The sequence below is a fragment of the Balaenoptera borealis genome (genome assembly GCF_965194805.1).
Source record: "Balaenoptera borealis genome assembly, chromosome: 9".
NCBI classification, from domain to species: domain Eukaryota; kingdom Metazoa; phylum Chordata; class Mammalia; order Artiodactyla; family Balaenopteridae; genus Balaenoptera; species Balaenoptera borealis.
The window spans coordinates 43,576,478-43,602,013 of record NC_138873.1 but is presented as its reverse complement, the minus strand read 5'-3'; the positions used below and the strand labels follow the sequence as shown (position 1 = coordinate 43,602,013).

The 25,536-nt window shown below is 39.1% G+C and overlaps 1 protein-coding gene across 3 annotated transcripts in view; it reads left to right on the top strand.

Moving 5' to 3' along the window:
* Positions 1 to 25,536, top strand: part of DCBLD1 (discoidin, CUB and LCCL domain containing 1) — a 70,321-nt gene that overhangs the window by 9,997 nt on the left and 34,788 nt on the right. For all 3 annotated transcript variants that reach the window (XM_082406164.1, XM_082406163.1, XM_082406165.1), the window contains exons 2-3: positions 10,469 to 10,681; positions 24,835 to 24,969. In XM_082406164.1, coding sequence (XP_082262290.1) covers positions 10,469 to 10,681; positions 24,835 to 24,969 — 348 coding nt within the window. The remainder of the gene's footprint in view (positions 1 to 10,468; positions 10,682 to 24,834; positions 24,970 to 25,536) is intronic.

Here is a 25,536-nt window from a genome sequence, read left to right as displayed (position 1 = left end):
TGCATCCTCCTTTAAAGCTTCACATGCACTGCAAGGCCTTTGAGATGTCCTGTGGTGAAGAAAAAGGCGGGATTCTGGAAGCGTATTTGCCTCTTTTGGCAACAAGGGTGAGATCTCTTTGTAAGCCTTCTAAGGACTGAGGGATCCAGTGCCTATTTTGAGAGATGCTGAGCTAGCAGTTAGTGGCCCTAGATAAATCTTGGGGAATGAATTCCGGTTAGACTTCCCAGCAGTTTTGAGCACTTAACACACACAGCCTCATTCATCTTTACCACACCCAGTTTTGGGTGGTCGTTTTGAAGATGAGGAAGATTGATACAAAATAGGAAACTTCTTAGAATCAAAGAGCCAATGAGTGATGGAATTTGGAAGAAGTCAGCTAATTCAAAGCAATATTCTTGATACTTTAATATGTGTAGTATTTTTAAAATAGAAATATAGTAGTTAAAATGTATTGAATCTCACTGTATGCTAGCCTCTGTGCTCAGTGCTTTACTAGCATTATATTATTTAATGTTCCTGTGAGTTGGGCACTATCATTATCTCTATATTACAGATGATGAATTGACGATTAGAGAGGTAAAGGGACTCACCCAAGCCCACACAGCTCCCAAGGACACAGGAACCCAGTGTCATAACCATTGTGCTCTGTCACCTCCCAAGTATATGGAAATAGTTTATGAAGTTAGAAGCCGACATGTGCGCAACCCTCTTCCGCCACATCCACAGCCCTTTCAGTGATCGTTTTTCCTTTTCATAGACTGGAGAGTGACCAAGAACTATAGAGTTTTCACTTATTTTACTTATAGCACATTAAAGAATAGCATTAAACTAGGTTTTGAGATTTTTATCTCCATTGGGCATAAATGATGCTTTTTAATATGTTAATATTAAAATTATTGATGTCTTTGCACACTAATGGAAATCGTCTCCCATTATGTAGGGACTCTTGGATAGGACCTCTTGAAATGATTTGTTTAATTTTCATGCATTCAAATTGATTTGTTTTAAGTGATTTTTTTAGCTGATAGGAAACACTATGTTGTAGCATCTATTTTATACACAGTGAGAGTAAGGTTTAAAGAGATTCTAAGTTTTGCAGAACAGTTTTGCAGAACTTGGTCATGTCTTTCTAGTCTATAGCTGTGACTATTATCCATTTTCCTTTCAGGAAAACTAAAGATTTTGAATAATTGAAGTTTTACCATCATAACTTCTGTTTTACTCTTTTTATTCTCACGTAGAATACAAAGGCTCTCCTGCCCTTGTGCTTCCATTCCTTTCCAGGCAGTGAAAAAGTTAAGCACAACTGGAGAAGAACAACATTTATAAGAGAGGATGGCTGACGGTGAAATTAGTAATAGCTTGGGAAAGCTGTTCGCCTTACCATCAGACAAAGAGCTCTGTGATAATTGCAAGCTCCCTTTTGTGGTTGAAAAGATTGTAGTCATCAAGAGCTCACTTGCTCTCAGAAATGGGAAGAAATTTTCTCACACCCACACATGGGTAATGGTGTATGTGTTGAGACCTGTTGTAACTTGAATATTAGGAAGAGCAAGGATACAACTGTAATGAAATCATGTTTCTAGAAGTGGTTTCACTCGTGATATTTTAGAGCACTATTTTCCAAATTGCAGCTTGTGACCCATTTGTAGGCAGGCAGTTCATCTGGCACAGCCAGCACGCTCTTAACTTAAAAATGAAATGGGATAGAACAGAAAATATCACAGTGCATTACATATAATAAAAAGTATTATAACATTAGATTTTTGTTTGTTATTTATGTGGGTGTACGCATGTGTGCTTGCTTAGGTTGTGATGAGAAATCTATATTCTAACTATGGGTCTTCAACAAGTTTGAAGGTTGCTGTCTTGTTCTGTGGACTAGTTAATAATTAATCTTAAAGATATTAATCTTAAAGAATTAATCTTAAACAACTAGTAAAGATACTAGTTGTTTTACTTCAAATAATTTTCCAAGTGCAATTAAGTTTAAAAAATTTTTCAAAGCCTAAATCATTCTTTGTAGTATTGCAGAACTTAGTCCATATCAAATATATCTTAATTTCACTTTGCTGTTCGTGGAATGTGACTACTTATCAAAGGGAAGTAGTCTTTTAAGGAAGTTATTGTTTTCCTTTCTTAGTGACTGGAATTCGAGTAGACTAAATAAATGGTTGACTCGTGTAAACAAGCATCTGGGGATTTGTTTTAAGCTTATTTAGAAAATACCTTGTATATCCATACTTCCTAAATAGCTGATGTAAAAGTCTGAAAGATAAACGCATGTCCATTCATTTCAGGCATTTGGGGGAACAGATAATGAGTCCATTGGACCTGTCACTTTACTCTCAGGAATTACTTGTTAACTTATGTCTCTCTCCCCTTGACTGTGATCTCCTTCAAATGGGAACTACATTATCCTAAATTCCGAGCTGTTTGTTGAGTAAGTTTTTTTTTTTTTTTTTTTTTTTTTAAATTTATTTATTTATTTATTTTTGGCTGTGTTGGGTCTTTGTTTCTGTGTGAGGGCTTTCTCTAGTCGCGGCAAGCGGGGTCCACTCTTCATCGCGGTGCGCGGGCCTCTCACTATCGTGGCCTCTCTTGTTGCGGAGCACAGGCTCCAGACGCGCAGGCTCAGTAGTTGTGGCTCACGGGCCCAGTTGCTCCACAGCATGTGGGATCTTCCCAGACCAGGGCTCGAACCCGTGTCCCCTGCATTGGCAGGCAGATTCTCAACCACTGCGCCACCAGGGAAGCCCCAGTTGAGTAAGTTTTTAATGCCAGTTTGGGTATGTTGGTTTAGAGACTTCTTCCCGTCTGCATACCTTAAGACCAATGCTGAAAGTAGCCTTTAATGTTACAAAGCACATTAGGTGGATTTGGTAGTTTTAATTATATTATTTTTCTGGTTTGTATATAATGTATTCATACTGTAGAACATTTAGAAAACTAATATAAATAAAATGGAAATCAATTCTAATCCCACACCATAAAAATATACAGTTTAAACCTTTTTCCCTTCATATGTATATATGTGGTCTATATTCTGTTTTAAAATTAAATCGTTTTCTAAAACATGGCCTTAACCTTTCCTTAATATCAATCTGCGCGGAGGTGTCATAGTCTGACTCTTTTCTAATTTAGCTTGTTTCCAAATGCTCAGAATTAAAATGCTTAAATTTGGGGTAGAGATCACTTGGGGAGTTATAAAACATTAATGAGTACTTGCAGCTTTTTCCAAAATCTAAACTTCCTCCATCCAGTTTAATTTCTGTAAGTTGTTTTGAGGAGGTGGTGGGTCAGTCTCACAAACCAGCTATGGCTCCGAGCAAACCCCAGGGTTCAGGCCCATCGTGGACCCTTCAACTGTTCTACAGGGGGAGAAGCTTCCAGTCTGAGGAGAGGAGGAAATGATACACAGTTTAGTCATCATGTGCTTTGGCAATTAAATTACAGTTCAAAGGAAGAAGATGATAAATGCTGCGTGGTAGCCACTTGTGAAGAGTAGACAAGTTCCCTGTGGCCAAGCTTCCTCCATCCCCCTTCTTGCCATGTTCCCCCCTTGATGGTAGATGGTGACAGTTCAGTGTCCCTGTCACTTCCCACTACTGCATCACTGCGGCTCACTGCCCTTGAGTCCTCCCAACACCACGTGGAGCTTAACCGTAAAACCAAGATTGTATTTTTTTGCCTTCAAGATTGACCTTTATTTCTTTTCATTTTAATTTAAAAAAAACACAAAAAACCTGTGAACCCTCATCATCCAGCTATGGTAACCATCAACATTTCCCCATCTTTTTTACTTATTTTCCTCTCTCCCTTTTTTGCTGAAGTATTTTATGGCAAATCCCAGACCACATGTCGTCATGTCATTTAAGCCCTACATATGTCAGTAGCATCCCTAAAAGTAAAGACATTTTCTCACATAACCTCAATACCATTATCACACCTAAAAAAGTGAATAATACTCCCCTGATATTATTTAATACCCCAATTATCTTTTTTAAAATTAGCATTGGTATTTATTAGTGTAAATATATTGCATTTGAAAATCCAGCTTTTTTTAAATTGAGGTAGAGTTGATTTACAATGTTTCAGGTGTACAGCAAAGTGATTGTTATATATTCTCTTTCAAGTTCTTTTCCATTATAGGTTATTGCAAGATATTGAATATAATTCCCTGTACTATACAGTACGACCTTGTTGTTTATCTGTTTTTTATGTAGTACTGTGTATCTGATAATCCCAAACCCCTAATTTATCCCTCCCCCACCACTTTCCCCTTTGTAACCATAAGTTTGTTTTCTATGTTTGTGAGTTTATTTCTGTTTTGTAAATGAGTTCATAGGTATCATTTTTTTAGATTCCACATATAAGTGATACCATATAGTATTTGTCTTTGTCTGACTTACTTCATTTAGTATGATAATCTCTAGGTCCATCCATGGTGCTGCAAATAGCATTATTTAATTATTTTTTATGACTAGTGATATTCCATTATATATATGTATTTACATACACACACCGCATCTTCTTTATCCATTCATGTGTTGATGGACATTTAGGTTGCTTCCATGTCTTGGTTATTGTAAGCAGTGCTGCTATGAACATTGGGGTGCATATGTCTTTTTGAACTTAACATTCTCGTCTTTTCAGGATGTATGCCCAGGACTGGGATTACTGGATCATGTGGTAACTCTGTTTTTAGTTTTTTGAGGAACCTCCATACTCTTCTCCATAGTGGCTGTACCAATTTACATTCCCACCAACAATGTAGGAGGGTTCCCTTTTCTCCACACTATCTCCAGCATTTATTATTTGTAGACTTTATAATGATGGCCATTCTGACAGGTGTTAGGTGGCACCTCATTGTAGTTTTGATTTGTATTTCTCTAATAATTAGCTAAGTTGAGCATATTTTCATGTGCCTGTTGGCCATCTATATGTCTTCTTTGGAGAAATGTCTATTTAGGTCTTCTGCCCATTTTTTGACTGGGCTGTTTTTTGTTTGTTTGTTTGTTTTGATATTGAGCTGTATAAGTTGTTTGTATATTTTGAAAATTAAACCCTTGTGGGTCACATCATTTGCAAATATTTTCTCCCATTCTGTAGGTTGTCTTTTCATTTTGTTGATGGTCTCCTTTGCTGTGCAAAAGCTTTTAAGTTTAAGTAGGTACCATTTGTTTATTTTTGCCTTTGTTTCCATTACTCTAAGAGATGGATCAAAAAAAAATATTGCTGTGATTTATGTCAAAGAATGTTCTACCTATGTTTTCCTCTAGGAGTGGTCTTGCATTTAGGTCTTTAATCCATTTTGAGTTTATTTTTGTATACAGTGTTAGAGAATGTTCTAATTTCATTCTTTTACATGTAGCTGTCCAGTTTTCCCAGTACCACTTATTGAAGAGACTGTCTTTTCTCCACTGTATATTCCTGCCTCCTTTGTCATAGATTAATTGACCATAAGTGTGTGGGTTTATTTCTGGGCTTTCTATCCTGTTCCATTAATCTATGTGTCTGTTTTTTGTGCCAGTACCATATTGTTTTGATTACTGTAGCATTGTAGTATAGTCTGAAGTCAGGGAGTGTGATTCCTCCAGCTCCATACTTCTTTCTTAGGATTGTTTTGGCTATTCAGAGTCTTCTGTGTTTCCATACAAATTTAAAAAATTTTTGTTCCAGTTCTGTGAAAAATGCTACTGGTAATTTGATAGGGATTGCACTGAATCTGTAGATTGCCCCCAGTTATCTTTTTAAAATGGTTTTGTAAGATTGGTTTTTCAAGTCATGGTCCAAATAAGATTCATGTGGTTGTTCTGGTGTTTAAGTTTCCTTTAATCTAAAATAAAACACTTTTTAAAACGTTTCTTTATACAGTTCATTGTTGAAGAAACTGGGTCAGTTGCACCTCACCTGGATTCAGCTAATGACTTCCTTGTGGTGTCAGTACACTTGTGTTTCTACCCCTTGTGTTTCCTGTAAACTGAAGTTAGACATAAAGACTTGATGAGATTCAGAGTCAATTATCAGTTCAAATGTTTTGCTTTTTGGCAAGAATGCTTCATAGGTGTTGGTATGTAGAGCACATTTTATCCTAGCAGGAGACTTGTAATATCTGATTTTCTCACTTGTAGTCATGCTGAGATCCATTAGTAAGTTTAGATGGTGACCTGCCTGATCCTTTCATTTTAAAGTTTTTCCTCTTGTAAAGCAACTATACTCCAATAAAAATTAGTTTAAAAAAATAAAGTTCTTCCTCAACCTTCTACCCAAAGGTTTTCCATCTATTTGTGACCATTGCCAGATAAGCTCCATCTTATTAGGGAGCTGTTCATTTTAATAGACAGATGTTGTGAAAGTATCTAAAAAGAGGTCTGGTAAGGCATCAGTGCAGGTGGTTTTCCAAAATTAAACACAAATACACTTGTGTTACAAAATCAAATAAAGAGGTGACAAAAGTGTTTTTAAAATCCTAGAACTAGATCATCTTGGAATTGTCATCTGGTATGTACCACTGGTTGAGTAGCCTTAAGGAAAGTCATATACATCTTGTTTTCTCATCTGTAAACTGGGGCATATATTATGAGCCTCCCCAGACTCAACACCCTATGCTCTTTAGACAAATGTGAGAACTTGGTTAATGGATTTAGTACACAGAGATTTTAGAATAAAAGTGGCCTCCTTTATTTGTTGTCATTCCATGGTGATCTTTTTAATGCAAGCTTGTATAAATTCTTTAATTAAAAATAATTTAAGTAGAAGAGCATACAGGATCACAAAATCCAAATAGTATAAAAAGTATAAAATAGAAAAAGCCCCTTCATTTTCACCCCCTGCCAGCAAAACTTAACCAGACTGACAGATTTTTTCAAAATTTTTTAATTAAATTTTTTATTCTGAGATAATCATAGATCACATGCAGTTGTAAGAAATAATACAGAGAGATGTTGTGTACCTTTACCTGGTTTCCCCTGTGATAGCATCTTGCAAAGCTATAGTATAATATTGCAACCACGATATTGATGTTGATACATTACATATGGAACGTGAACTGGTAGATTTTTAAATAACTCTTGTCGTCTTCCTTGTCAGTGTTTCTTAATTAGAGGTGGGCTCTGAGTTAAGCTACAAAAGTGTTAGGATGAGGTCATGGAAATAGTGCTTCTCTGTTGTTTTCAATTGCATGCATATGCCTTATTCAATATATGATACCATAGGCATTTTCTCTCCCTAGGCATTTTCCATTTGCTCTTTGGCATATTTCTAGTTCTTTTTTTTCCTCAGCTTTATTGAGATATAATTGACATATGATGCTGTGTAAGTTTAAGTCTACAATGCATTAGTTTTATACATTTATGTATTTCAAAGTTATTTAACACCGTAGCATTTGCTAACACTGCTATCACCTCACATAATTACTGTCTCCTTTTTGTGGTGAGAACATCTAAGATCTACTCTCCTAACAACTTCCAATTATATACTATAATATTGTTAACTATATCTAGTCCTTTGAAGTCATCAAAACTGTGGAAAGACAGTAGGTTGAAAATTCCTGATGTCATTAGTACCCAGGGAATAAGTTTATTATATTAGTGCTTGCCACAGAAGACTCCATAAATAGTCCTCCATAGGCCGGAGTGAAATTGCAACTTCTGATGACAGTTTGCTTTGTAATAAATTAGGACTCAGCCGTTCCTTTCAGGTTTTTTGGCAGAGCAAAGACCTAGTTTCATTCTGATAGTTAATGGAAAAAGGAAGCTTCTCCACATCTGAGGCACAATCCCCCACGTAAAGTAAGGATGGGAGTGTTGAAGACTTAAACCTGCTCACATTCTGCCAGTGTCGCTGGGTGAAATGAGTTTCCTCTTGGGCGTTAGAGTAGAAGACATTGAAAAGAAGCATAATTACAGGCTTGAATAAAAGTGACACCCTGGAATTTTCCTTTGTCATGACATGTCGCTTAAAACTTCGAATACAGTAATCATGTGTGGGCTGATTCACCTGTAACTGAGCCTCATTTTATGTCTAGGGATGTTTTCTAGGAAAAGATTTCACTTTCTTTTCTCTTATAAAAGCAGAATTTCATAGTACTAAGAAAAGAGACATTTAAAGGTTTCACCGGTGATATCTTGGTGGCTTAGAGGGGGTTAGTTATGTGTATATTTATATGCATAGTTGTACACTAGTTACCCTAGTGTTGTTTCATCAGGGTGCTCAAAGTCACTGCCTTCTAAGGTGGGCAAGTGTTAGAAACGAGTTACAGGACCTTGTGGGGAGCTAGGGCGTTTGTCTCCTTTAAAGGGGCAGCCACTGCCGTCAGCCCTGTGAGAACACCTGCTGGTATGATTGCCCTGTCTTCCAGTTTCCAAGAGAAATTGTCAATTGGATTTTTTTTTTTTTTTTTTTTTTTACAAAAGGCTTTAAGAGCAGGTAAATAATTCTAAATTTAAATCAAAACCCCTATGTACTTCTGCACCGTATGCTTTACTCTAGTATAATTTTCGTTTAATTCTCAACAATTTTGTACTTACTGCCAGAGAGCCCAAGGAATATAGCTATCACCTCAAACTTAAGAACCAGACTTACAACCTTTGTCCCCAAACCTGCTTGCCCTCTGGGCTTCCCTTTCTGTCATATTAGCCTCAGTGTTACAATCATTTCTGGACTCAACATCTCAATGTTTTTTTATTTTTTTCTCCTCTTTTCTTTCCCACTATAATTAACCGAAACCTGAGCCTGTTGATTTTTTTCTTGTGAACTTCCCCCTGTTTTTCTTTCCCTTTCCATTCCAGCCACCCCATTCCTAGCCCTCCTACTGCTCTTCTGAGGCAGATTCTCCTGCATTCTAGTTCCTGTATCAAAACTTTTTCTAATACCTCTTTCATTATCTCCCTTCTCAAAAACCTCTGTGGGCCCCTATTGCCTACTGTATAAACTCCACAACTTCTGCCTGGACCTCCAGGTTTCAGAGTAGTTTTATCTTAGCTGTCTATCTCCATTTCCCTCTGGTACTAACTCATTGCTTCTATAGGTCAACTCCCCCAATGCAACCTCCCTGCTTGGAATCTTGTGAGAGTTTCTGCATAATGGGTGGGTCCTTGCCTGGAGCTTGACTGCTGATTTGGAACAGATTCTGCAGTTTTCCCCAACCCCTTATTTTAACTAGGCCCCCATGTCATTTGGGCTGCAAGCCTCAGGGCAAGAAGGAGGTGGAATAAAGGAAGACCCCAGATGAATCCTCTAGCAGGGACTAGCCTGGAGAAGGAAGAAGGCTGCCTTGGGCTTCAGGTTCCCACGATGCCCAAGTTGGGGCTTGTCCATAGGAGGCTTTGGGATGCCTTCTGTTACCACCTCAGAGAGTTCATTCTCCAACAGACTTCTACTTTCTCTCCCTCCGGTGAAGGGCAAAAATTCTGGCTTTGTTTCTTTGAAGCCATAGTAACCACAGACATTTTGTACTTCGTACTTTGCATGCAGTGTTTGCTCCTAACCTTGCAGCCCACCCAGTTGTGCATGCTGTTAGATGTTTGGGTGATTAACCTGGTCACTTTAATATACTGGAACAACTTGTTGGTCAGTTGATTAACTTCCCTGTTCAGAAAGTCTTAAGAGAATTCCTTGTTTTAGTGAAGTAGTGAGAATTCACTGAAATAGATTCTCTCTTGCCCTCTTTGGCCCTTTGTTTAAGCTTCTGCTATGGCAGGGGCATCTAGTGTTATAGTTATCTGAACATGGAACTCTCCCATTTCACTCTGAGTCCTGAGCAGCTATTGCTGCTTTTATGTGTCTCCAACAATGCCGTGTCTGGCAGGTGGCAAGCACTCAATACAGTAGATCCTTGATACTCATGATACATCTTGAGTCTATCAGGAACTTCCAAATCTGTGACTGTTGCTAACTGAGATGTGGATGTCAGATGCTTGTTAGTCCCCAGTTGAATGACAGACTCTTAAACAAAGTCCTCTCAGCATAAGCCTCAGATTCTACCAGGAGCATTTTGCATACCTGATCCCATTTAATCAGGACAGTAACCCCTGAAATGAGTAGTAGTATTTTCTCGGTTGCAAATTATTTCATGGCATTGACTTGCTAGTAGACAAAACCACAAATGGCAAATCTGAGAATGCCAAGGGCCCGCTGTGCAAGTGTGGATGGGTAGATGGATAGATGATTAGAAAAAGTAATTTGACTAAATGATGTATTTGCAAAGGGCTTACCGTGCTAATACATGAAACATTTTGATCAACAATGTTCGGAAGATTAAACTGAGAAACAAGAGATGAAATAACCTGGAATAATAAATACTGTTTAATAATCCAATCCTTTTTTTTTTTTTTTTTTTTAAGCTTTTCCCTCTCTCTCCATAGAAGGAGTAGAATACCTAAGATGAAGATTATACTGGACGTTTTCTGTCCTCAGTAAAAATTAATTTCACTTACTTTTTGTATTCTTTTTTCTTTAACAGGTGATGGCTGTGGGCACATAGTGACGTACAAGGACAGTGGCACCATGACATCTAAGAATTATCCAGGGACTTACCCCAATCACACTGTTTGTGAAAAGACGATCACAGTACCGAAGGGGAAGAGATTGATTCTGAGGTTGGGCGATTTGGATATTGAATCCCAGACCTGTGCTTCTGACTACCTTCTGTTCACTAGCTCTTCAGATCAATATGGTAAGAAAAGAGATCTAGGTTTCACTGAGCATGGGACAATTTGAGATGCAGGGAGGAGGCAAGTGGCACGTTCATCAGTGTTACCTTACCGCCTGGGAAGATCAGAAGAGGAACTTGCTCTTTGTAGACTCTCAGGGTAGCTCACACGGATACACTTGTTTCCTAAGCTGCGCAAAGACATCTGAGGAGATAGTAGCCTTGCGTGGGTCTCAGGAGCTTAGTTAGAGTTTATATCTTGTCGGGAAGACAACTGGAGATATATAGCATTTGGCTAAAACACCTACAGTGCATTCATTCGTGTGACAAATATTTATTGAACAGTGGTCATGTGTTCAAGTGCTCTGTGGAGGACTGGGTGGGATTCAGCAGTGAAAAAACAAAGTTCCTCCTTTCATTGTGCTTACACTGGTAGAGGGGCGGGTGGAAAACAAACAAGTACATCTATAATATGAGAGGCAGTGAGAAAGAAAAATAAGGAATAAGAAAAAGGAGTCATCCTAAGGTGATACCAAGTCTGATTCTGAGTGTGTGTGTGTTCAGATGGGATGGTCAGGAAGGCTTCACCAATAAGAAGACATTTGAGCAGAGACCCAAATGGAGTGAGTGAAGGGACTGTACACATATGTCTGGGGTCAGTTTTCTGGGTAGGGGAAGGGCAAGTGCAAAGGACAGTTTTCAGAGTAACCTTCTGAAATTAAGCTTTTTGTGGTTTGGGGTGTGCTGTTAGCACACTGGTGTCTGAAATCACCATTAGCACTGACCCTACAATCCTTAGCCCAAGGAAACAACTTGGGTTTTATCGATTAGAAAACAAAGACAGAACTTACATACAGATTCTTCTGAGATTAGAGATTTTTTGAAATTCTCTGTGTGTTACAATTCCAAAAATGATACAGGTTTTAAGCAAAACCCTGTCCTCCTGCTAGTTCTATAGGTAATTTCTCTCAAACACACAGCTTTCAAGGCTGTCTTTACCTTTGCATCCAGAGCTTCCTCACTTCTTCTAGGGTGGAAGCCTGGACCAGTCCTGAGAGTTCAGAGGTCTAAACCTATCTAGCCCCCATGGAGGAAAAAACTTAAGATTTATTTTTTTTTTATCCCTGGGAACATTATCTGTATTTTAATGTTGGTTGAATTACTCTGACAGAGTAAAGATGGTTGATTTCATATAATTAGTTGCAACTTTTTAACTCCAGTTTGACTCAAATGGGAAAAATGAGAATTCTGGGGATGCTTGAGACCCCTGGGAACACTTACTGCTCTGTTAGCTCTGGTAATCGAATGTGTGGTAATTTGTGGAGCCACTCTTCAGGGAGTCCTTCATTAGCCAGGAAATTTCCTTCAGATTCAGAGGAGGGCGTTGAGTGTCAGAGCTCCTGTGTAAAACGCGAGGGAAAGTGCTGCAGGGCCAGAAACGGCTTTTCCACACTAGTCTCTGTGGGGAAGCGTCTACTCTTCCAGAAGTTGAGCAGTTAATTCCACCTGCTGACAGAGCAGCCGCGTAATCACCTCTGTTGCTTTGGGTCTCAGCTCGGGGGCTGAGGTGAGAACCAGACAGGGGAGCACATCGTCCTGAAACAGGATTGGAGAACGGATGTGGCGTCCCCACACCCAGGCATTTACTCCATTGTCTTTGATGTATATTCGCAAATACACAAAAAGGAGGAAAAGCCTGGGATTAACTACATTTTAGGAGCCGGGTTATACGAGGTGATCATGGTTGGCCTCAGGGCACTCTAGTCCACATTTCCAGCTTGTTGAATTTTCAAGATTTAGACTCTTCACTAGGAAGTGAGTAATGAATTGCAATTCATTTCAATAAAGCCCAGTAAATTCGTTTTTCTCTTTAAATTTTTTCCTACATAGTTATGTTTGTCTTTTAAAAACGAAGTATATACTCATTATAGAAATAAGCGTACTCATTGTATGTCAGGCACATGCTTGGCCTCACGTGGATTTTCTGGAATCCTTACATCCACCCTGCAAGGTAGATATTATTAACTCCTTTTTACAAACAGGGAAACTGAGGCACGGTGAGTATTTTATTTTATTTTATTTTAGGAACGTGCTGAAGATCACAAAGCTAGTTAAGGGCTGAAAGGAAAATTTATATCTATGTCTTTGTGGCTCCAAAACATGTTTCCAGATGTCTGTTCCTCTCCCAGTACCAACACCCAAAGAAAAACTCAGTGCATTATCACACTTCCCAGGTGGACCAGCCCAGTATTACATCATACAGCAATTTTGCCTAAAACACAGGCGTAGTTAATACTTTGGGTTGGGGATGTTCTTAAGATAAAATATTTAACGATGCTCAGGACTTCTTTCTTTTGAGGCTACGTAAAAGATTCCCTGATCAGTCATGTGAAGGCAAAAATCCAGCAGACAAGAATAACAGAAATTAGCAATAAAAGGGATACATGGAAAGGAAATTAGAATATTTCAATCCTATAAGCATATTTAAAAAGAATTACATTCTAAATTTTCTTGTAGTCAGAACTACAGATTTTCTTTGTTAGGAAAATCTTTATTACATATAGGCTGAAAAAGTTCTATCTCATCCTGAGTAAAATTAATGTGCCCTTAAAAAAAAAAAAATTAAGTGGCTTAGGGCCAGGTATAGCAGGTGTACACATGCATATGTGTGTATGTTGCATGTATATATTTGTGTCTTTTGTAGTTTTGAAGAGCATTCTGGGAGGAGCCACTTATTCATATATGTATACTTACAATATTTAATCCAGTGACTTGAACTTAGTAGATACTCCATGAATAAATGGTTTTAAAAGTGAATTGGCAGATTCAGTGGCGAGGAACCAGTTCAGTAAAACATGTAATACCTGCAATATTAAGCAACTACTTGTTGAAAAGACTGTTAACATAGAAAGCTGCTTAGGATATAGTGTTAGGTAAAATATGAATACACAGTAATGTCCTGATAATAGAAAAAAGCCTCTGAATAAAGTAAGACAGAATATAATTGTAGCAAAATGTTAGAAGGAGGACTTTAAAAGGTTCAACTCTGGGTATTATTATATTTTCTCTCTACTCTCTATTTTTTTCTTTAATAAACATACGTTTCTTAAAAAAGTAGATTTTCTTTGACCAAGAACACTAACTTTAGACCTATATTTTAATTTAGTTAAAATAGTCCCCTGGTCAGTTTGAACTTCCTGGAGGAGTGTAGCATCTGCAGAGGAGAAAGAGAAGGAAGAGGAGGAGGAGTGCTTTGTTGGCCTGTGCGAGCTCAGGGAGTGGGCCTTCCTTTGGGACTGTCGCCCAGCTCCCTGGAGTGGGGAAGGCCCCTCTGCAGCCAGTGTGGCCACAGGACTGTGGAGGGAGGGTCTCAGGGATCCAAAGCGCTGTTGCCTGGGCCGGCAGTTGAGGGAAGTGCCCACTGTAGTTCCCCCTGGGGGGAACATATGTTCTAGAATACCTCCTGCAATTCCAGTATACAGGGCTCTAAAGGTTACATGTATGGCTGAAACAGCTGAATAGTTTTGGTTTATCCAGCTTAGTTTTTTTCAATTAATTGCTAAAACCCGTTGCCAAGAGATTTTAAGACTCAACACTATCGGACTTTTAAATGTGGAGTTAATGTTTGGAAAAAGAATAATGTTTTCTGGCATCCCTGTTTATAAGCTCTGCCAAGAGTGGACATAGTTGGAATGTGATTGCATTAACCATTGTGAATATGCTGAAGTTATATAGTTCTAATCCTTATGCAGTTCATTTGTAATGGTTCACCCCCCCCATGCCGATTTTGTTTTCAATGTTTGGTTCATATACTTTGGGTGCTTTCATTCATGGTAGCAAAACGTATAATACTATAAACAAGTGTGACCCACACCAGCTTTCACAGTGATCAAGCAAAATATGCACCTGATCTCACTGATTGTTAAGAGACCTGATACAAATAAGATGGGGTTATTATTCTTCTGTTTGTCATATATTATAATGAGGGCTGATATTTCAGATTCAAACATCAGTTAAAAGAATGTACTTACATATCTATGGCTGAGTTAAGACACTGACTCTCCCTTTTAAAATACTCTTGAAACAGCCAGGATGCAGCAAAGTTGATAAACTAGATCAACCTCACTTTAGAATATATGTTGTTTGAGAACAAAATAAGATTTTAAAGATACTTTTAAACATATAAAAGTTTTTGGCTGTAAACATATACACTGACTTTTAAGATCATGTGTACTAATATCCTGGCCAAAAAAAATGTTTAAGAAGTATCATACTTTGATTAGTAGAGATTGTTTTCACTATAACTAAGGGTATTCTGCATTTTTGTTTAAGAGACCAAAGTAACAGAGCCTCCCTTCAAAAGAAACACTCATGTCCCTTTTCTGGTCTAGAATCCAATCAGGATCGTGAAGCACTTAGCTGTTGTATAGTACAGTTCAGATTGCTGCTTTGGTACTGATTCTCAATCTCCTCCCTTTTATATTTGTGATGTGGAATAATAAGAGGTTAGTTATATAAAATATTAAAATATCTTGAACTTGGGGGAAGAGTAGGTGCTGATTCAGGCATTGTGTCATACCAGTATACCTACATTTAAAACATGAAACGTCTCACATTGTTTTATTTATGACACTGAAGAGGGAAGGCTATGAATTCATACTGAAGGTCATTATTCTCAACTTTCAAACTTGTTAGGGACCCTCTAACCTTTACTGGTTAAGTTCCATTTCCAGTCTTACTGACCGCAAAGAATTCACCCAGAGGTTTGTTTCTGTCACGACTGCTTGTGGGGATCCCAGAGAAACTGTCATTTCTGTTTCCTGATATTTCAAGAAGATTGACTAGGTCCCAGTTTTCCATGAAAGTTGATCTTCCCCTAGTGGGCAGAGTTTAGGGCTATTCCTAGACCCCCTGAGGGACCTGCTGGAGGAATCTTGGTGGGAGCCAGATACTGGTTCCTCGGGATCTCAGAGGACCTTGTTCTGATGTAGTTTCAGAGACTTCCCCGCCTAGGTCACTGTGGATCAGCATGGATTGAGATGAGCACTTCTGTTTCTGGGCAGAGTTTTCACTTGGGCTTAAGAGTGCAGACTCTGGAATTAAACTGCCTGGCTCCAAATTCCTGCCTTACTACTCATTTTTCAATTACATGACCTTGAGCAAATTACTTAACTTTCTGTATCTCTGTATCCCCATTTTTAAACTGGGCAAAATGATAGTACCCGCCACATATGGGTGATTGAGGCACATGTATACATAACTTACAAGAATGATGTCTGGCACATAATAAGCATTCAGTAAATGTTAGCCACCATCATCACTCCCTCCCTACTCCCCTTCCTCCTCTTGCCCTTCCCCGCTTCCCACCCCCTCTTCCTCCCCAGTGGCCTTGCACACAGTTGATTCTTTGTCTAAGATGTCTAAGAGCAGAGAACACATCGGTCCCTCTCAATTCCCCGAGCACGCTCCTTCCACCCAGCAGAGGCTGAGCTGCGGCAGCACCCCCCACCCTACCCCTCCTGGTGCGTTCCTGGTGACCTAAGTTACCCAAATCAGTCCGAGCCTGTGGCAGGGGTTCCCTGAGCCAGAAAGAGCTTCGTGGACAGATTTTCTCCATCCAGCTTCATGAGATGAGCCGAGAGCCCATGTTCCCTAAGCCCATAGTGCATTCAGTTTGGCTTTTTATTTTCACTGCCACCACCGGTCCACATCTTTGTATCTATTTCTTATAGAAAGAGCTTCCCGATTTTCCCCTCTCTCCTTTCACCAGTCTCCTTTCCCTCCGGGCCATCTAAGATTATCTTGTTAAATATTGTTGTAATAATTTCTTTCTTTCCTTATTTCAAAAATTGTTAATTGTGTCCCACTGTCCATAGACACTTGTTAGCATGGTTCAAGGCTCGCTCGCTCACTCTCTTCCCCACCCACATTTCCAGCCACATCTTTTTTTTTTTAATTAATTAATTAATTAATTAATTTTTGGCTGCATTGGGTCTTCGTTGCTGCGCGCGGGCTTTCTCTAGTTGCGGCGACCGGGGGCTACTCTTTGTTGCGGTGCGCGGGCTTCTCATTGTGGTGGCTTCTCTTGTTGCGGAGCACGGGCTCTAGGCGCGTAGGCTTCAGTAGTTGTGGCTCGCGGGCTCTAGAGCACAGGCTCAGTAGTTGTGGTGCACGGACTTAGTTGCTCTGTGGCATGTGGGGTCTTCCTGGACCAGGGCTCGAACCCGTGTCCTCTGCATTGGCAGACGGATTCTTAACCACTGCGCCACCAGGGAAGTCCTCCAGCCACATCTCTGAGTCTCCGCATCTCTATGCCTTTTCCTAAACACATCACACAGTTTCATGTTCGGTACATTTGATGATGTTATTTCTTCCATGTGTTATTTCTTCCTCTATTTCTTCACATGCTTTTCTGCCCCTTCTAACACACACACACACACACACACACACACACACACACACACAAAGACAAAGCAAATCCAATGCCACTTACCCTAGAACCTCCTCTGATGTCCAGCAGCTCCAGTCTTTCCCTCGTCTGGACTCACGTTGTTTTTCTAAGCCTTCAGTGGAACACCAGTCTCAGGTTGAGATCATTATTTTAGCTTCTCTACCAGACAGGGGGTTTCCTGAGGAAGGAATTGCATTTTATTCATCCTTCGCTTATCCTCTGTTGCTTAGCATAGTCTTACACTGGCAGATGCTCAATCAATGTTTAATGAGTCTGGCTGCATGTGGCTTGATCTTGGCAAACTTTATATATTTAAAAATCTATAAGCTTATAAATTTGAGTGTCTTTTTTCACACTGTAGGAAGATTTACAGTAAGATTCCTCTATCAATAAATATCCCCTCCTCATTTAAAGAAAGACTTGGTTTACCTAAAATTTTCGGACTCTACTTATCATATAGAAAAGACCATGAAACAGTAAAGAAGGTGCCTGCAGTGGAGCGTTCATCTGTGCTGTACACTGTGCTTTGGTGCTCCAGAGTTACTCACTTAACCCTCGTAATAGCCCTGTAAGAGGGGGCCTTTTATTACCCTCCACACATAAGGAAACTGAAGCTCAGAGAGGTCAAGTAACTTGCTTACAATCACTTAACTAGATCTGGGATTCAAGTCTGGGCATTTGACTCCAGAGACCCTTTAAGCACTGTGCCATTCCCATTCAGGGTGACAAAAGCCATCTGATCCTGTGGCTTGTGCAGAAGAAGTGAGCTGTAGTTCTTGTTCGTTATTTGCTCAATGATGAACAAGAAATGGAGACCTCTGCAGGCCTTCCCCTAGGGGTCTGAGAACCAAATGGAGTTCAGAGAAATCACTCACACGCAGAGTGCTAGTATGAATTCAAGGTTTAAAAAAATGCATCTTAGTCAAAAAATTAAGGGAGACATCATGGTCAGTGAACCTAATTGTAGTCAGTTAAATTAGCTGTGTTGTGCTAAATGATTTGCACTGTAGAAAAGCCAGGAAGTTCCAGAATTGTTCTCTTACACTTCCTGTACTTCCACCTCCACCCCCAGTATTTTTTTAACCATTGTCAGTGACTTAGAAGTACAACGATATGAAGTCAACCGTTAATATTTATATTACACCAGGAACAAGAGAAATGAGAAAAGTAGGAAATAATACTAAGTGTTTTGACTCATAATTGCAACAAGATTTCTGTGATAATGGTTTAGAATGATACTAATTGCAATATGCAATATCTGGCATATTGCAGTAAGATCTAATCATTATGCCTTGCCTGTTGATTTTTTTAAAAAATTCCAAATAGAAAAAAATGCAAGATTGGCAGCCTCTATTTTATACATGGTTTATGTCTCACAGCCATATTATGGAGAATGCAAAATTCTTAGGACTTTTAATGATAAAACAAAAGCCTTTGAAGGAGCTTATGGAAAGTTGTTTTGAGCCTCAAGCACCCCAGAGGTGCGTTCTCCTCTATGACTGAGGCTACTTTGGTGGAAATGCTTGAGAAGGACTGATTTTTGTTTGTTTTGCTTTGTTTTGCCTTTTATGCCAAGGTAGAATACAGAAAGAATCGTAAACTTATAAAAAAGGTTATATCAGCCAGAAAGTTCCATGCTAGATGTCTCATTAACATAACCATAATCCTCAAGGAGAAAAAGTATTGGCCTTCTCCTCCTCCACCTCCTCCACCTCCTCCTTTTCCTCAAACACTTTCCCAGAGATGCACTGTGATTCATTTCAGCAAATTGCCGTCTTTTGTTGGGAGAGAAGTAATGGCCTAGGTGGGTTCTGGTGTGAAAGCGCTTCTTGACCTGAGTCCCTAGCCCCAAGTAAAGCCGCACGTTTGTCTAGGAATCCGCCTGGTTCATTTATCATCTGTCACTGATTTTTGTCTGGGAACCAGAGACCAAAACTCTCCAGGGATACCACTTACATTCTTACGTGACTATGGTTTTAATGGCACAGTCCAGGAATATCCCTTTTTTATGCTAATTTCCCTCCTTTTCAAAGAAAATGGCCCTGAAAATTCTGTAATTTTGTACAGTGACCTATTGCAATTAGCAAGCAAGGACAAACCCTGCCATTTGACTGCATAGAAAATAAAAATAAAGAAACAAAAGGAAAATGGACACAAGTCCAGTGGCGTTTGCAGCTTCAACATTTCTGGAGACTGTTTTATCAGCACGCCTCTGCACCCAGATCTGGGCCGTGCCAGGTACCACTTTCCCGGCAGCTGGCTGATGGTGTGCCGAGTGGTTGGCTCTGCCAGTGGCTCTCCCAGGGAGCATCACTTCGTCTCATTGGCACGTTCTTATCTGTCATGAGAAATTAAATGTGTGCTTAAGATGGTGCTCGTAAGGCTAATGAAGGTTTTTAGGAGTTTTTTTATTGTTGTTCAATTTGATTTATGACAGATCTCTCAAGACTTAGTTTTTTATTTGCTTTCTGTTTTTCACCACTGGTTATGGAGAGGGATGGGTCTCTTTGGTTTCTTTTAACAGCATGCATACCATTTTTTAAACACATCTTTTTCACAGATGAAACAATAACTTAGTGTCATCAGTTTCAACATCAAAAGCATAGACCCATCTGTAATGACTTGGAACAGTTACTAAACAAAATATTACCTTGTAATGTCTGGAGACTTAGGCAGACAGGCCATGGAGAATGCAGCAGAAGGATAAATTGCTGCACAGATTGTCAGATTGCCAGAGAATCCAGAGGACTGGCTCCAGGCAGGCAGTTCATTCTTCCTTGTAGGACAGTTTGCTTTATTCACATGTGGGAAGATAAAGGGTTTCCCTTCTCAGCTGCTCATGGAACAGGGGATGTGTTGAGAGGAACTGGCCTACTGTGCTCAAAGCAGGCAGCGCCTAGGGTTCCTGGCCCTTTATTCCTTTTGTCCAAGGAATCAGTCCATTGTCTGCTAGCTCTTGGTCTCATGTCTGGTGCCAAATGCCACATGCTATTCCATTTGGTATCATTGATGGCTTTTCCCACAATCCAGGGTGACTCACTGCATTCCACAAAAGGTAGAGGATTTGTTTTTTTGATTTTTCTGCCTACTTGATGAACTGCCTTTCTGCTGTCTCCCAATCTGGTGGGAATTTGAGACTACAAAGATGGAACCTGCTTCCCAGACAAGGATAGAGGTGAGGAGGAAGGTCATTGTTAGACAGCAAGTCCAAGTTCTATGAAACATAGCACTGCCAGTTGTGAAGCAAACATCTATGCAGACTGTGAGTCTTACTTTTAGGTTAGAGGTCTTAAGAACCACTCAAGAAGGTTTGGGGTTCAGTCTGACTGTGAATTGAAACAGGTTTATCAATCTAGGAACACTGCACAGGATGGCAAATATAACCACGGTCAAAGCTAGAAGTCATCTCTGAGCTCTTATTTGGGTTTCCAATGGCATTGTGCATGTTCAAATACAGGTGTAGATCCTTCTAAAAAATTGGGACAGAGAGTACTAACAGTAAATATATCTTTGGGGCAGGTGTGCGTGGTGAAAGGCTTTCATAAGAAAAGATATCCTCCTCCAGGGGGTCTGCTGAAAACTGAGAGCATTGCTTAGGACAGACTCCTTTCATGGTTTCCCATTAATTATTTTTCCCTCTCACTGCCAGTCACATTTTTCTATTTTCATCTCTTTTTCCCTTTTAATTCTAGGAATGCAGTTATTAACTTCTAGTCTGTGAAAAGGAATCTTTATCTGTCAGACCTTCAGACAGCCAATAATTTGGGTGTTTTGTCAAAGGTGATACCGCAGCCAACCCTCAGCTTCAGTTCCCCACCCTGGGCTACAGCTGCCTCCTGCTGTTGTGATGGCTGTGCCCTGATGAACCTGTCAAATAACTTTTAATGATGGCATTTGTATACACAGGGCATACCCTGTCCCTGCTAGGGTTTAGTTACGTTTTTGCAGCACATCAATGAAAATGTGAGAGGGATGGTGCCTGTGGGGTAACGGTGATTAAAGTGTGTGTGTGTTTCCATTTTCTTTCTTTGAACTTCTTCCAGAAATGTTTACCTACCATGCCTACCATGACTTTGGGAGGATGCAACCAAATTAGAGTTTTACTATATTTATGTGGTTTTGATCTAGGAAATTGTATGTATTGTACAACAACTTAGTGTAATGGCATACACTCTTATCTATTTGTGTAAAATATTTATAATTTTGCAACATTTCCTTTCAACTGTTCCATAAAAATCTTAAAAAAAAAATTCCAGTTATTCAACCACGAGAAAGAAGAGCATCCTGTCATTTGCAACAACATGGATGGACCTTGAGCACATTATGCTAAGTGAGATAAGCCAGGCAGAGAAAGACAAGCACTGTATGATCTCCACTTACATATGGAATCTAAAAAAGACAAGTTGGTAAAAACAAAGAATGAAATGGTGGTCACGAGGGGATGGAGGGTGGGAGAATAGGACAAATGTTGTTTAAGGGTACAAACTTGCAACGAGTAACAAATAAGCCCTAGAGATTTAATGCACAGTATAGTGAATATAGACAACAATATTGTATTATAATCATCAAACAAGAGACTAGAACTTAATTATTCCAACCCCTAAGAAGAAATGATAATTATGTAATGTGATAGAGGTGCTAATTATCCCTACAATGACAATCATATTAAATATATAAATGTATCAAATTAACATGTTGTATACCTTACATTATAGTGTTAAAGGTCAAATATATTTCAACTAAAAAAATTTCAAACAAGTTCTCACTGATTATCAATTTAGACTTTTCCTCACTGTTTTTGTTAGAACTCATTGGAATGCAAATAGAAGTTTAAGGAGAGATTGGTATGGTATCGTCATCATGATTTGGAGAAGAGTTTATATGTTGTTATTTCTTCTTGGAAGAAAAATATGTTTAGAAAAATATTCTGATTTATTAATAGCAACAAGTTACTAGTTATTTCATCTTTGTTCTTAAGTTTGCAAAGTAAGTATCTCACTTACCTGTGCAAAGAACAAATGAATTTGAAACTCATTTAAAACAAACTGAGAATCAGTTGCATAAGTCAAGCACAGTAATCTGACTCACTTTAATTTTGCAAAAATGCTTATCATTCTACTTTATTATACAAAAATGGATTTAGTATTAATTGCCTATCTTCCATGCTTGTGAGCACTCTTAAAGATCAAAAAAATCCATATATCTACCACACTAATGATTTTCTTTTCCTTTCTTGCTTTTCCACACTTTTCTTGCTTACTTCTTCATGCTATTTTGTAATGACAGGATTAAATATTTTATGTATCTTTATAATCATGTTTGGTTTTTAAAAACAAGCTGTTGCAAATAGAAGAACATTTAACTTCATTTTGATTCAAACAATATTTGGAAAGCTGTCACACGTACAAGGTGTTTGAGATAATAACGGATATAGAAAAGTCCCTAACCCCATGGAACATTGTCTAAAAGGAAAACAGAGATTTAATGCACAGTATATTATTTGTTTGTTTGTTTGTTTTAATGTATTTATTTATTTAATGAGTACTTAACACTTTGTATCCTAGGTACCATTCTAAATAATTTGCAGGTATTAACTCATGTAAGTAATTGTATATGATGAGTGTGTCTAAAGAGAGAGATGATCCTTTTTATTTGGATTTCATTATAATTTAATAATAGGCAACAACTGAGATCTGGGGCATGTAAACACACAGCATTTCTCTCATTTTATCACATCTTCAGAACGTGGCACCTGGACAGGATAGAAGAGAAATTTGATCCCTTTATCAGGAAAGGAAGGCTGAGTTGGGTTCACGATCTTCTGCATCTTTTAGCAGTTTGGTCCCTATGTTGACTTTGGCTGGTGTGACTAGTTGTACTCAAATTGACTTGGAGTGATCTTTTTCTTCCCTTAACCTGATGTTGTCATTGTTGTTCCATTGACTCTTTCTATACTGTTCTATTTTGGGAGAAGTTGATGAAGAATACCTCTCTTCAAAATTGGCTTGCTAACCCCTATTTTTAGAGAAATTATCCTGTCTTGCATACTTGACTTTCAAGATGACAGTTTACAAACTAAACTTCAACTTGAGTATTCTTAGGAAGGTCTTTTTTTTTTAAGCTCCAAATCTAATTTTGTCTTTTTTAAAAAATTTATTTATTATTTATTTTTGGCTGTGTTGGGTCTTCATTTCTGTGCGAGGGCTTTCTCTAGTTGCGGCAAGTGGGGGCCCCTCTTCATCGCGGTGCGCGGGCCTCTCACTATCGCGGCGGCCTCTCTTGTTGTGGAGCACAGGCTCCAGACGCGCAGGCTCAGTAGTTGTGGCTCACGGGCCTAGTTGCTCCGTGGCATGTGGGATCTTCCCAGACCAGGGCTCGAACCCGTGTCCCCTGCATTGGCAGGCAGATTCTCAACCACTGCGCCACCAGGGAAGCCCTAATTTTGTCTTTTGAAAGTTCATAGAGCTTCCTATTGCTTTTCAAGCAACGTATTCTAGAAACAGTATGTTATACTCTTAATTGTATAATTTATACTGTGGTATTTCAAAAGCCTTTAGAAATTATTCTGCTTTTTTATAAACTTCATTTTACAAATCAAAATAAATTATATGAGTTAACCAGAAGTTGCTGTTAAGAGTGGTAAAGAAGAGAAGAGAAAGAGGAATGTGCAAATTGCATGAGAATAAGATTTTTACCCTGTATTGGACAGTCTTTTAATTCTAGAACTTTCTTTTTCTTTACACTTTTTAAAAAACTTGAAGTATAGTTGATTTACAATGTTGTGTTAGTTTCAGGTGTACAGCAAAGTTATACATATATATATTTTTTTCAGATTCTTTTCCCTTATAGGTTATTACAAAATATTGAGTATAGTTCCCTGTGCTATACAGTAGTGGAACTTTCTTGGAAAAAGGGAATTTGTGAGTTTCTTTGAGCAAATTTAGGAGATATCATTTTTGTGATAACATTTTCTTTACTACCTGTCTTAGTCTCTCCAGGCTGCTATAACAAAATATCACAGACTGGGTAACTTATGAACAATAGACATTTATTTCTTACAGTCTGGAGGCTGGGAAGTTGAAGATCATGGTGCTGGCAGATACAGTGTAGTGGATGGTGAGAGCACCCTTCCTGGTTCATAGCCATCTCCCTGTGTCTGCACATGCTGGAAGGGGCAAGCAAGCTCACTGGGGCCTCCTTTATAAAGGCACTAATCCCATTCATGAGGGCTCTGCCCTTGTGAAACTAAGTACCTCCCAAAGGCCCCACCTCCTAATACTGTCACATTGGGCATTAGGATTTTAACATATGAATTTGGTTGGGACACAAGCATTTAGATCATACTTTAAGCAAATTTAGGAGGTCCCTAGAATATCACTTTTGTGATAACATTTTCTTAACTAAATATATTTGATTTTTGTTTGTTAGTCGCCTTCTTATAAAAATCGAAACCTATCTCTTGTGTTGTTCACAATTAACTAGTTCCAAGCTATTGCTTATCTAGAACTGGCCACTTCCCCCATCTTGTTTCTCTGTATAATCAAGTTTACAATCAGTCACTAATTCTTAGTCTCAGTATGAAGCAAAATTTCAGTTGGGTAAAGATTATAATCTTATGTGTATGCGTTGTCTGGTAAATTTGCCATTTAAGGGGAAAAAATGTATATACCAATTCTTTGTACTGGTCTAAATTTTGAAATGAGCTACAAGTGTGCTTTGTTTTTAGGTCCGTATTGTGGAAGCATGACTGTGCCCAAAGAACTTTTGCTGAACACCAGTGAAGTAACTGTTCGTTTTGAGAGTGGATCCCACATTTCTGGGCGGGGTTTTTTGCTAACCTATGCCAGCAGCGACCATCCAGGTACAGCAGAAGGACCAACATAAATCTGTAAACCTTTTTCTGTCTTAGAATTCCTCTTGCTAATCACCATCTCCGGACAGAACTGTGACCTCAGATCCAGAATTAAGATGTGAGGGAAGAGAGAAATGCAGTGTCTTTGTAAGTAGTTAGGTCTGAACTGAATACTTTCATAGCCCATGTTAGATTGATCCGCTGACTTATGTGGGAGAGGGTTGATCTCATTTTCCTAGAAACCATGGATTGTGTATCTTTGGGGCTACCCTCCTGACCCTCCTAAGGTCTGGCTGTTCTCTGGAGCTCTCCACCAACCCCTTGGTTAGCTTAGGGGACAAGCCTTTTAACCAGCGACACCCCCACTCCATACACACCACTGCACCAGCATGGGAGCATGCGAGTGTGAGGAGGAGGAAGTCACTGTCACCAAGTGCCCTACCCATCCAGCTAGCACGTGAGCAGGAGAGAAGGAGAGCATGAATATTGATGGAAAGGGAAAGTGTGGCCTCCCATCCAGGCCTCGAACTCCAGGGTAATTTCCATGCAGCCCAGGGTCTGCCAGGGCCACAGAGG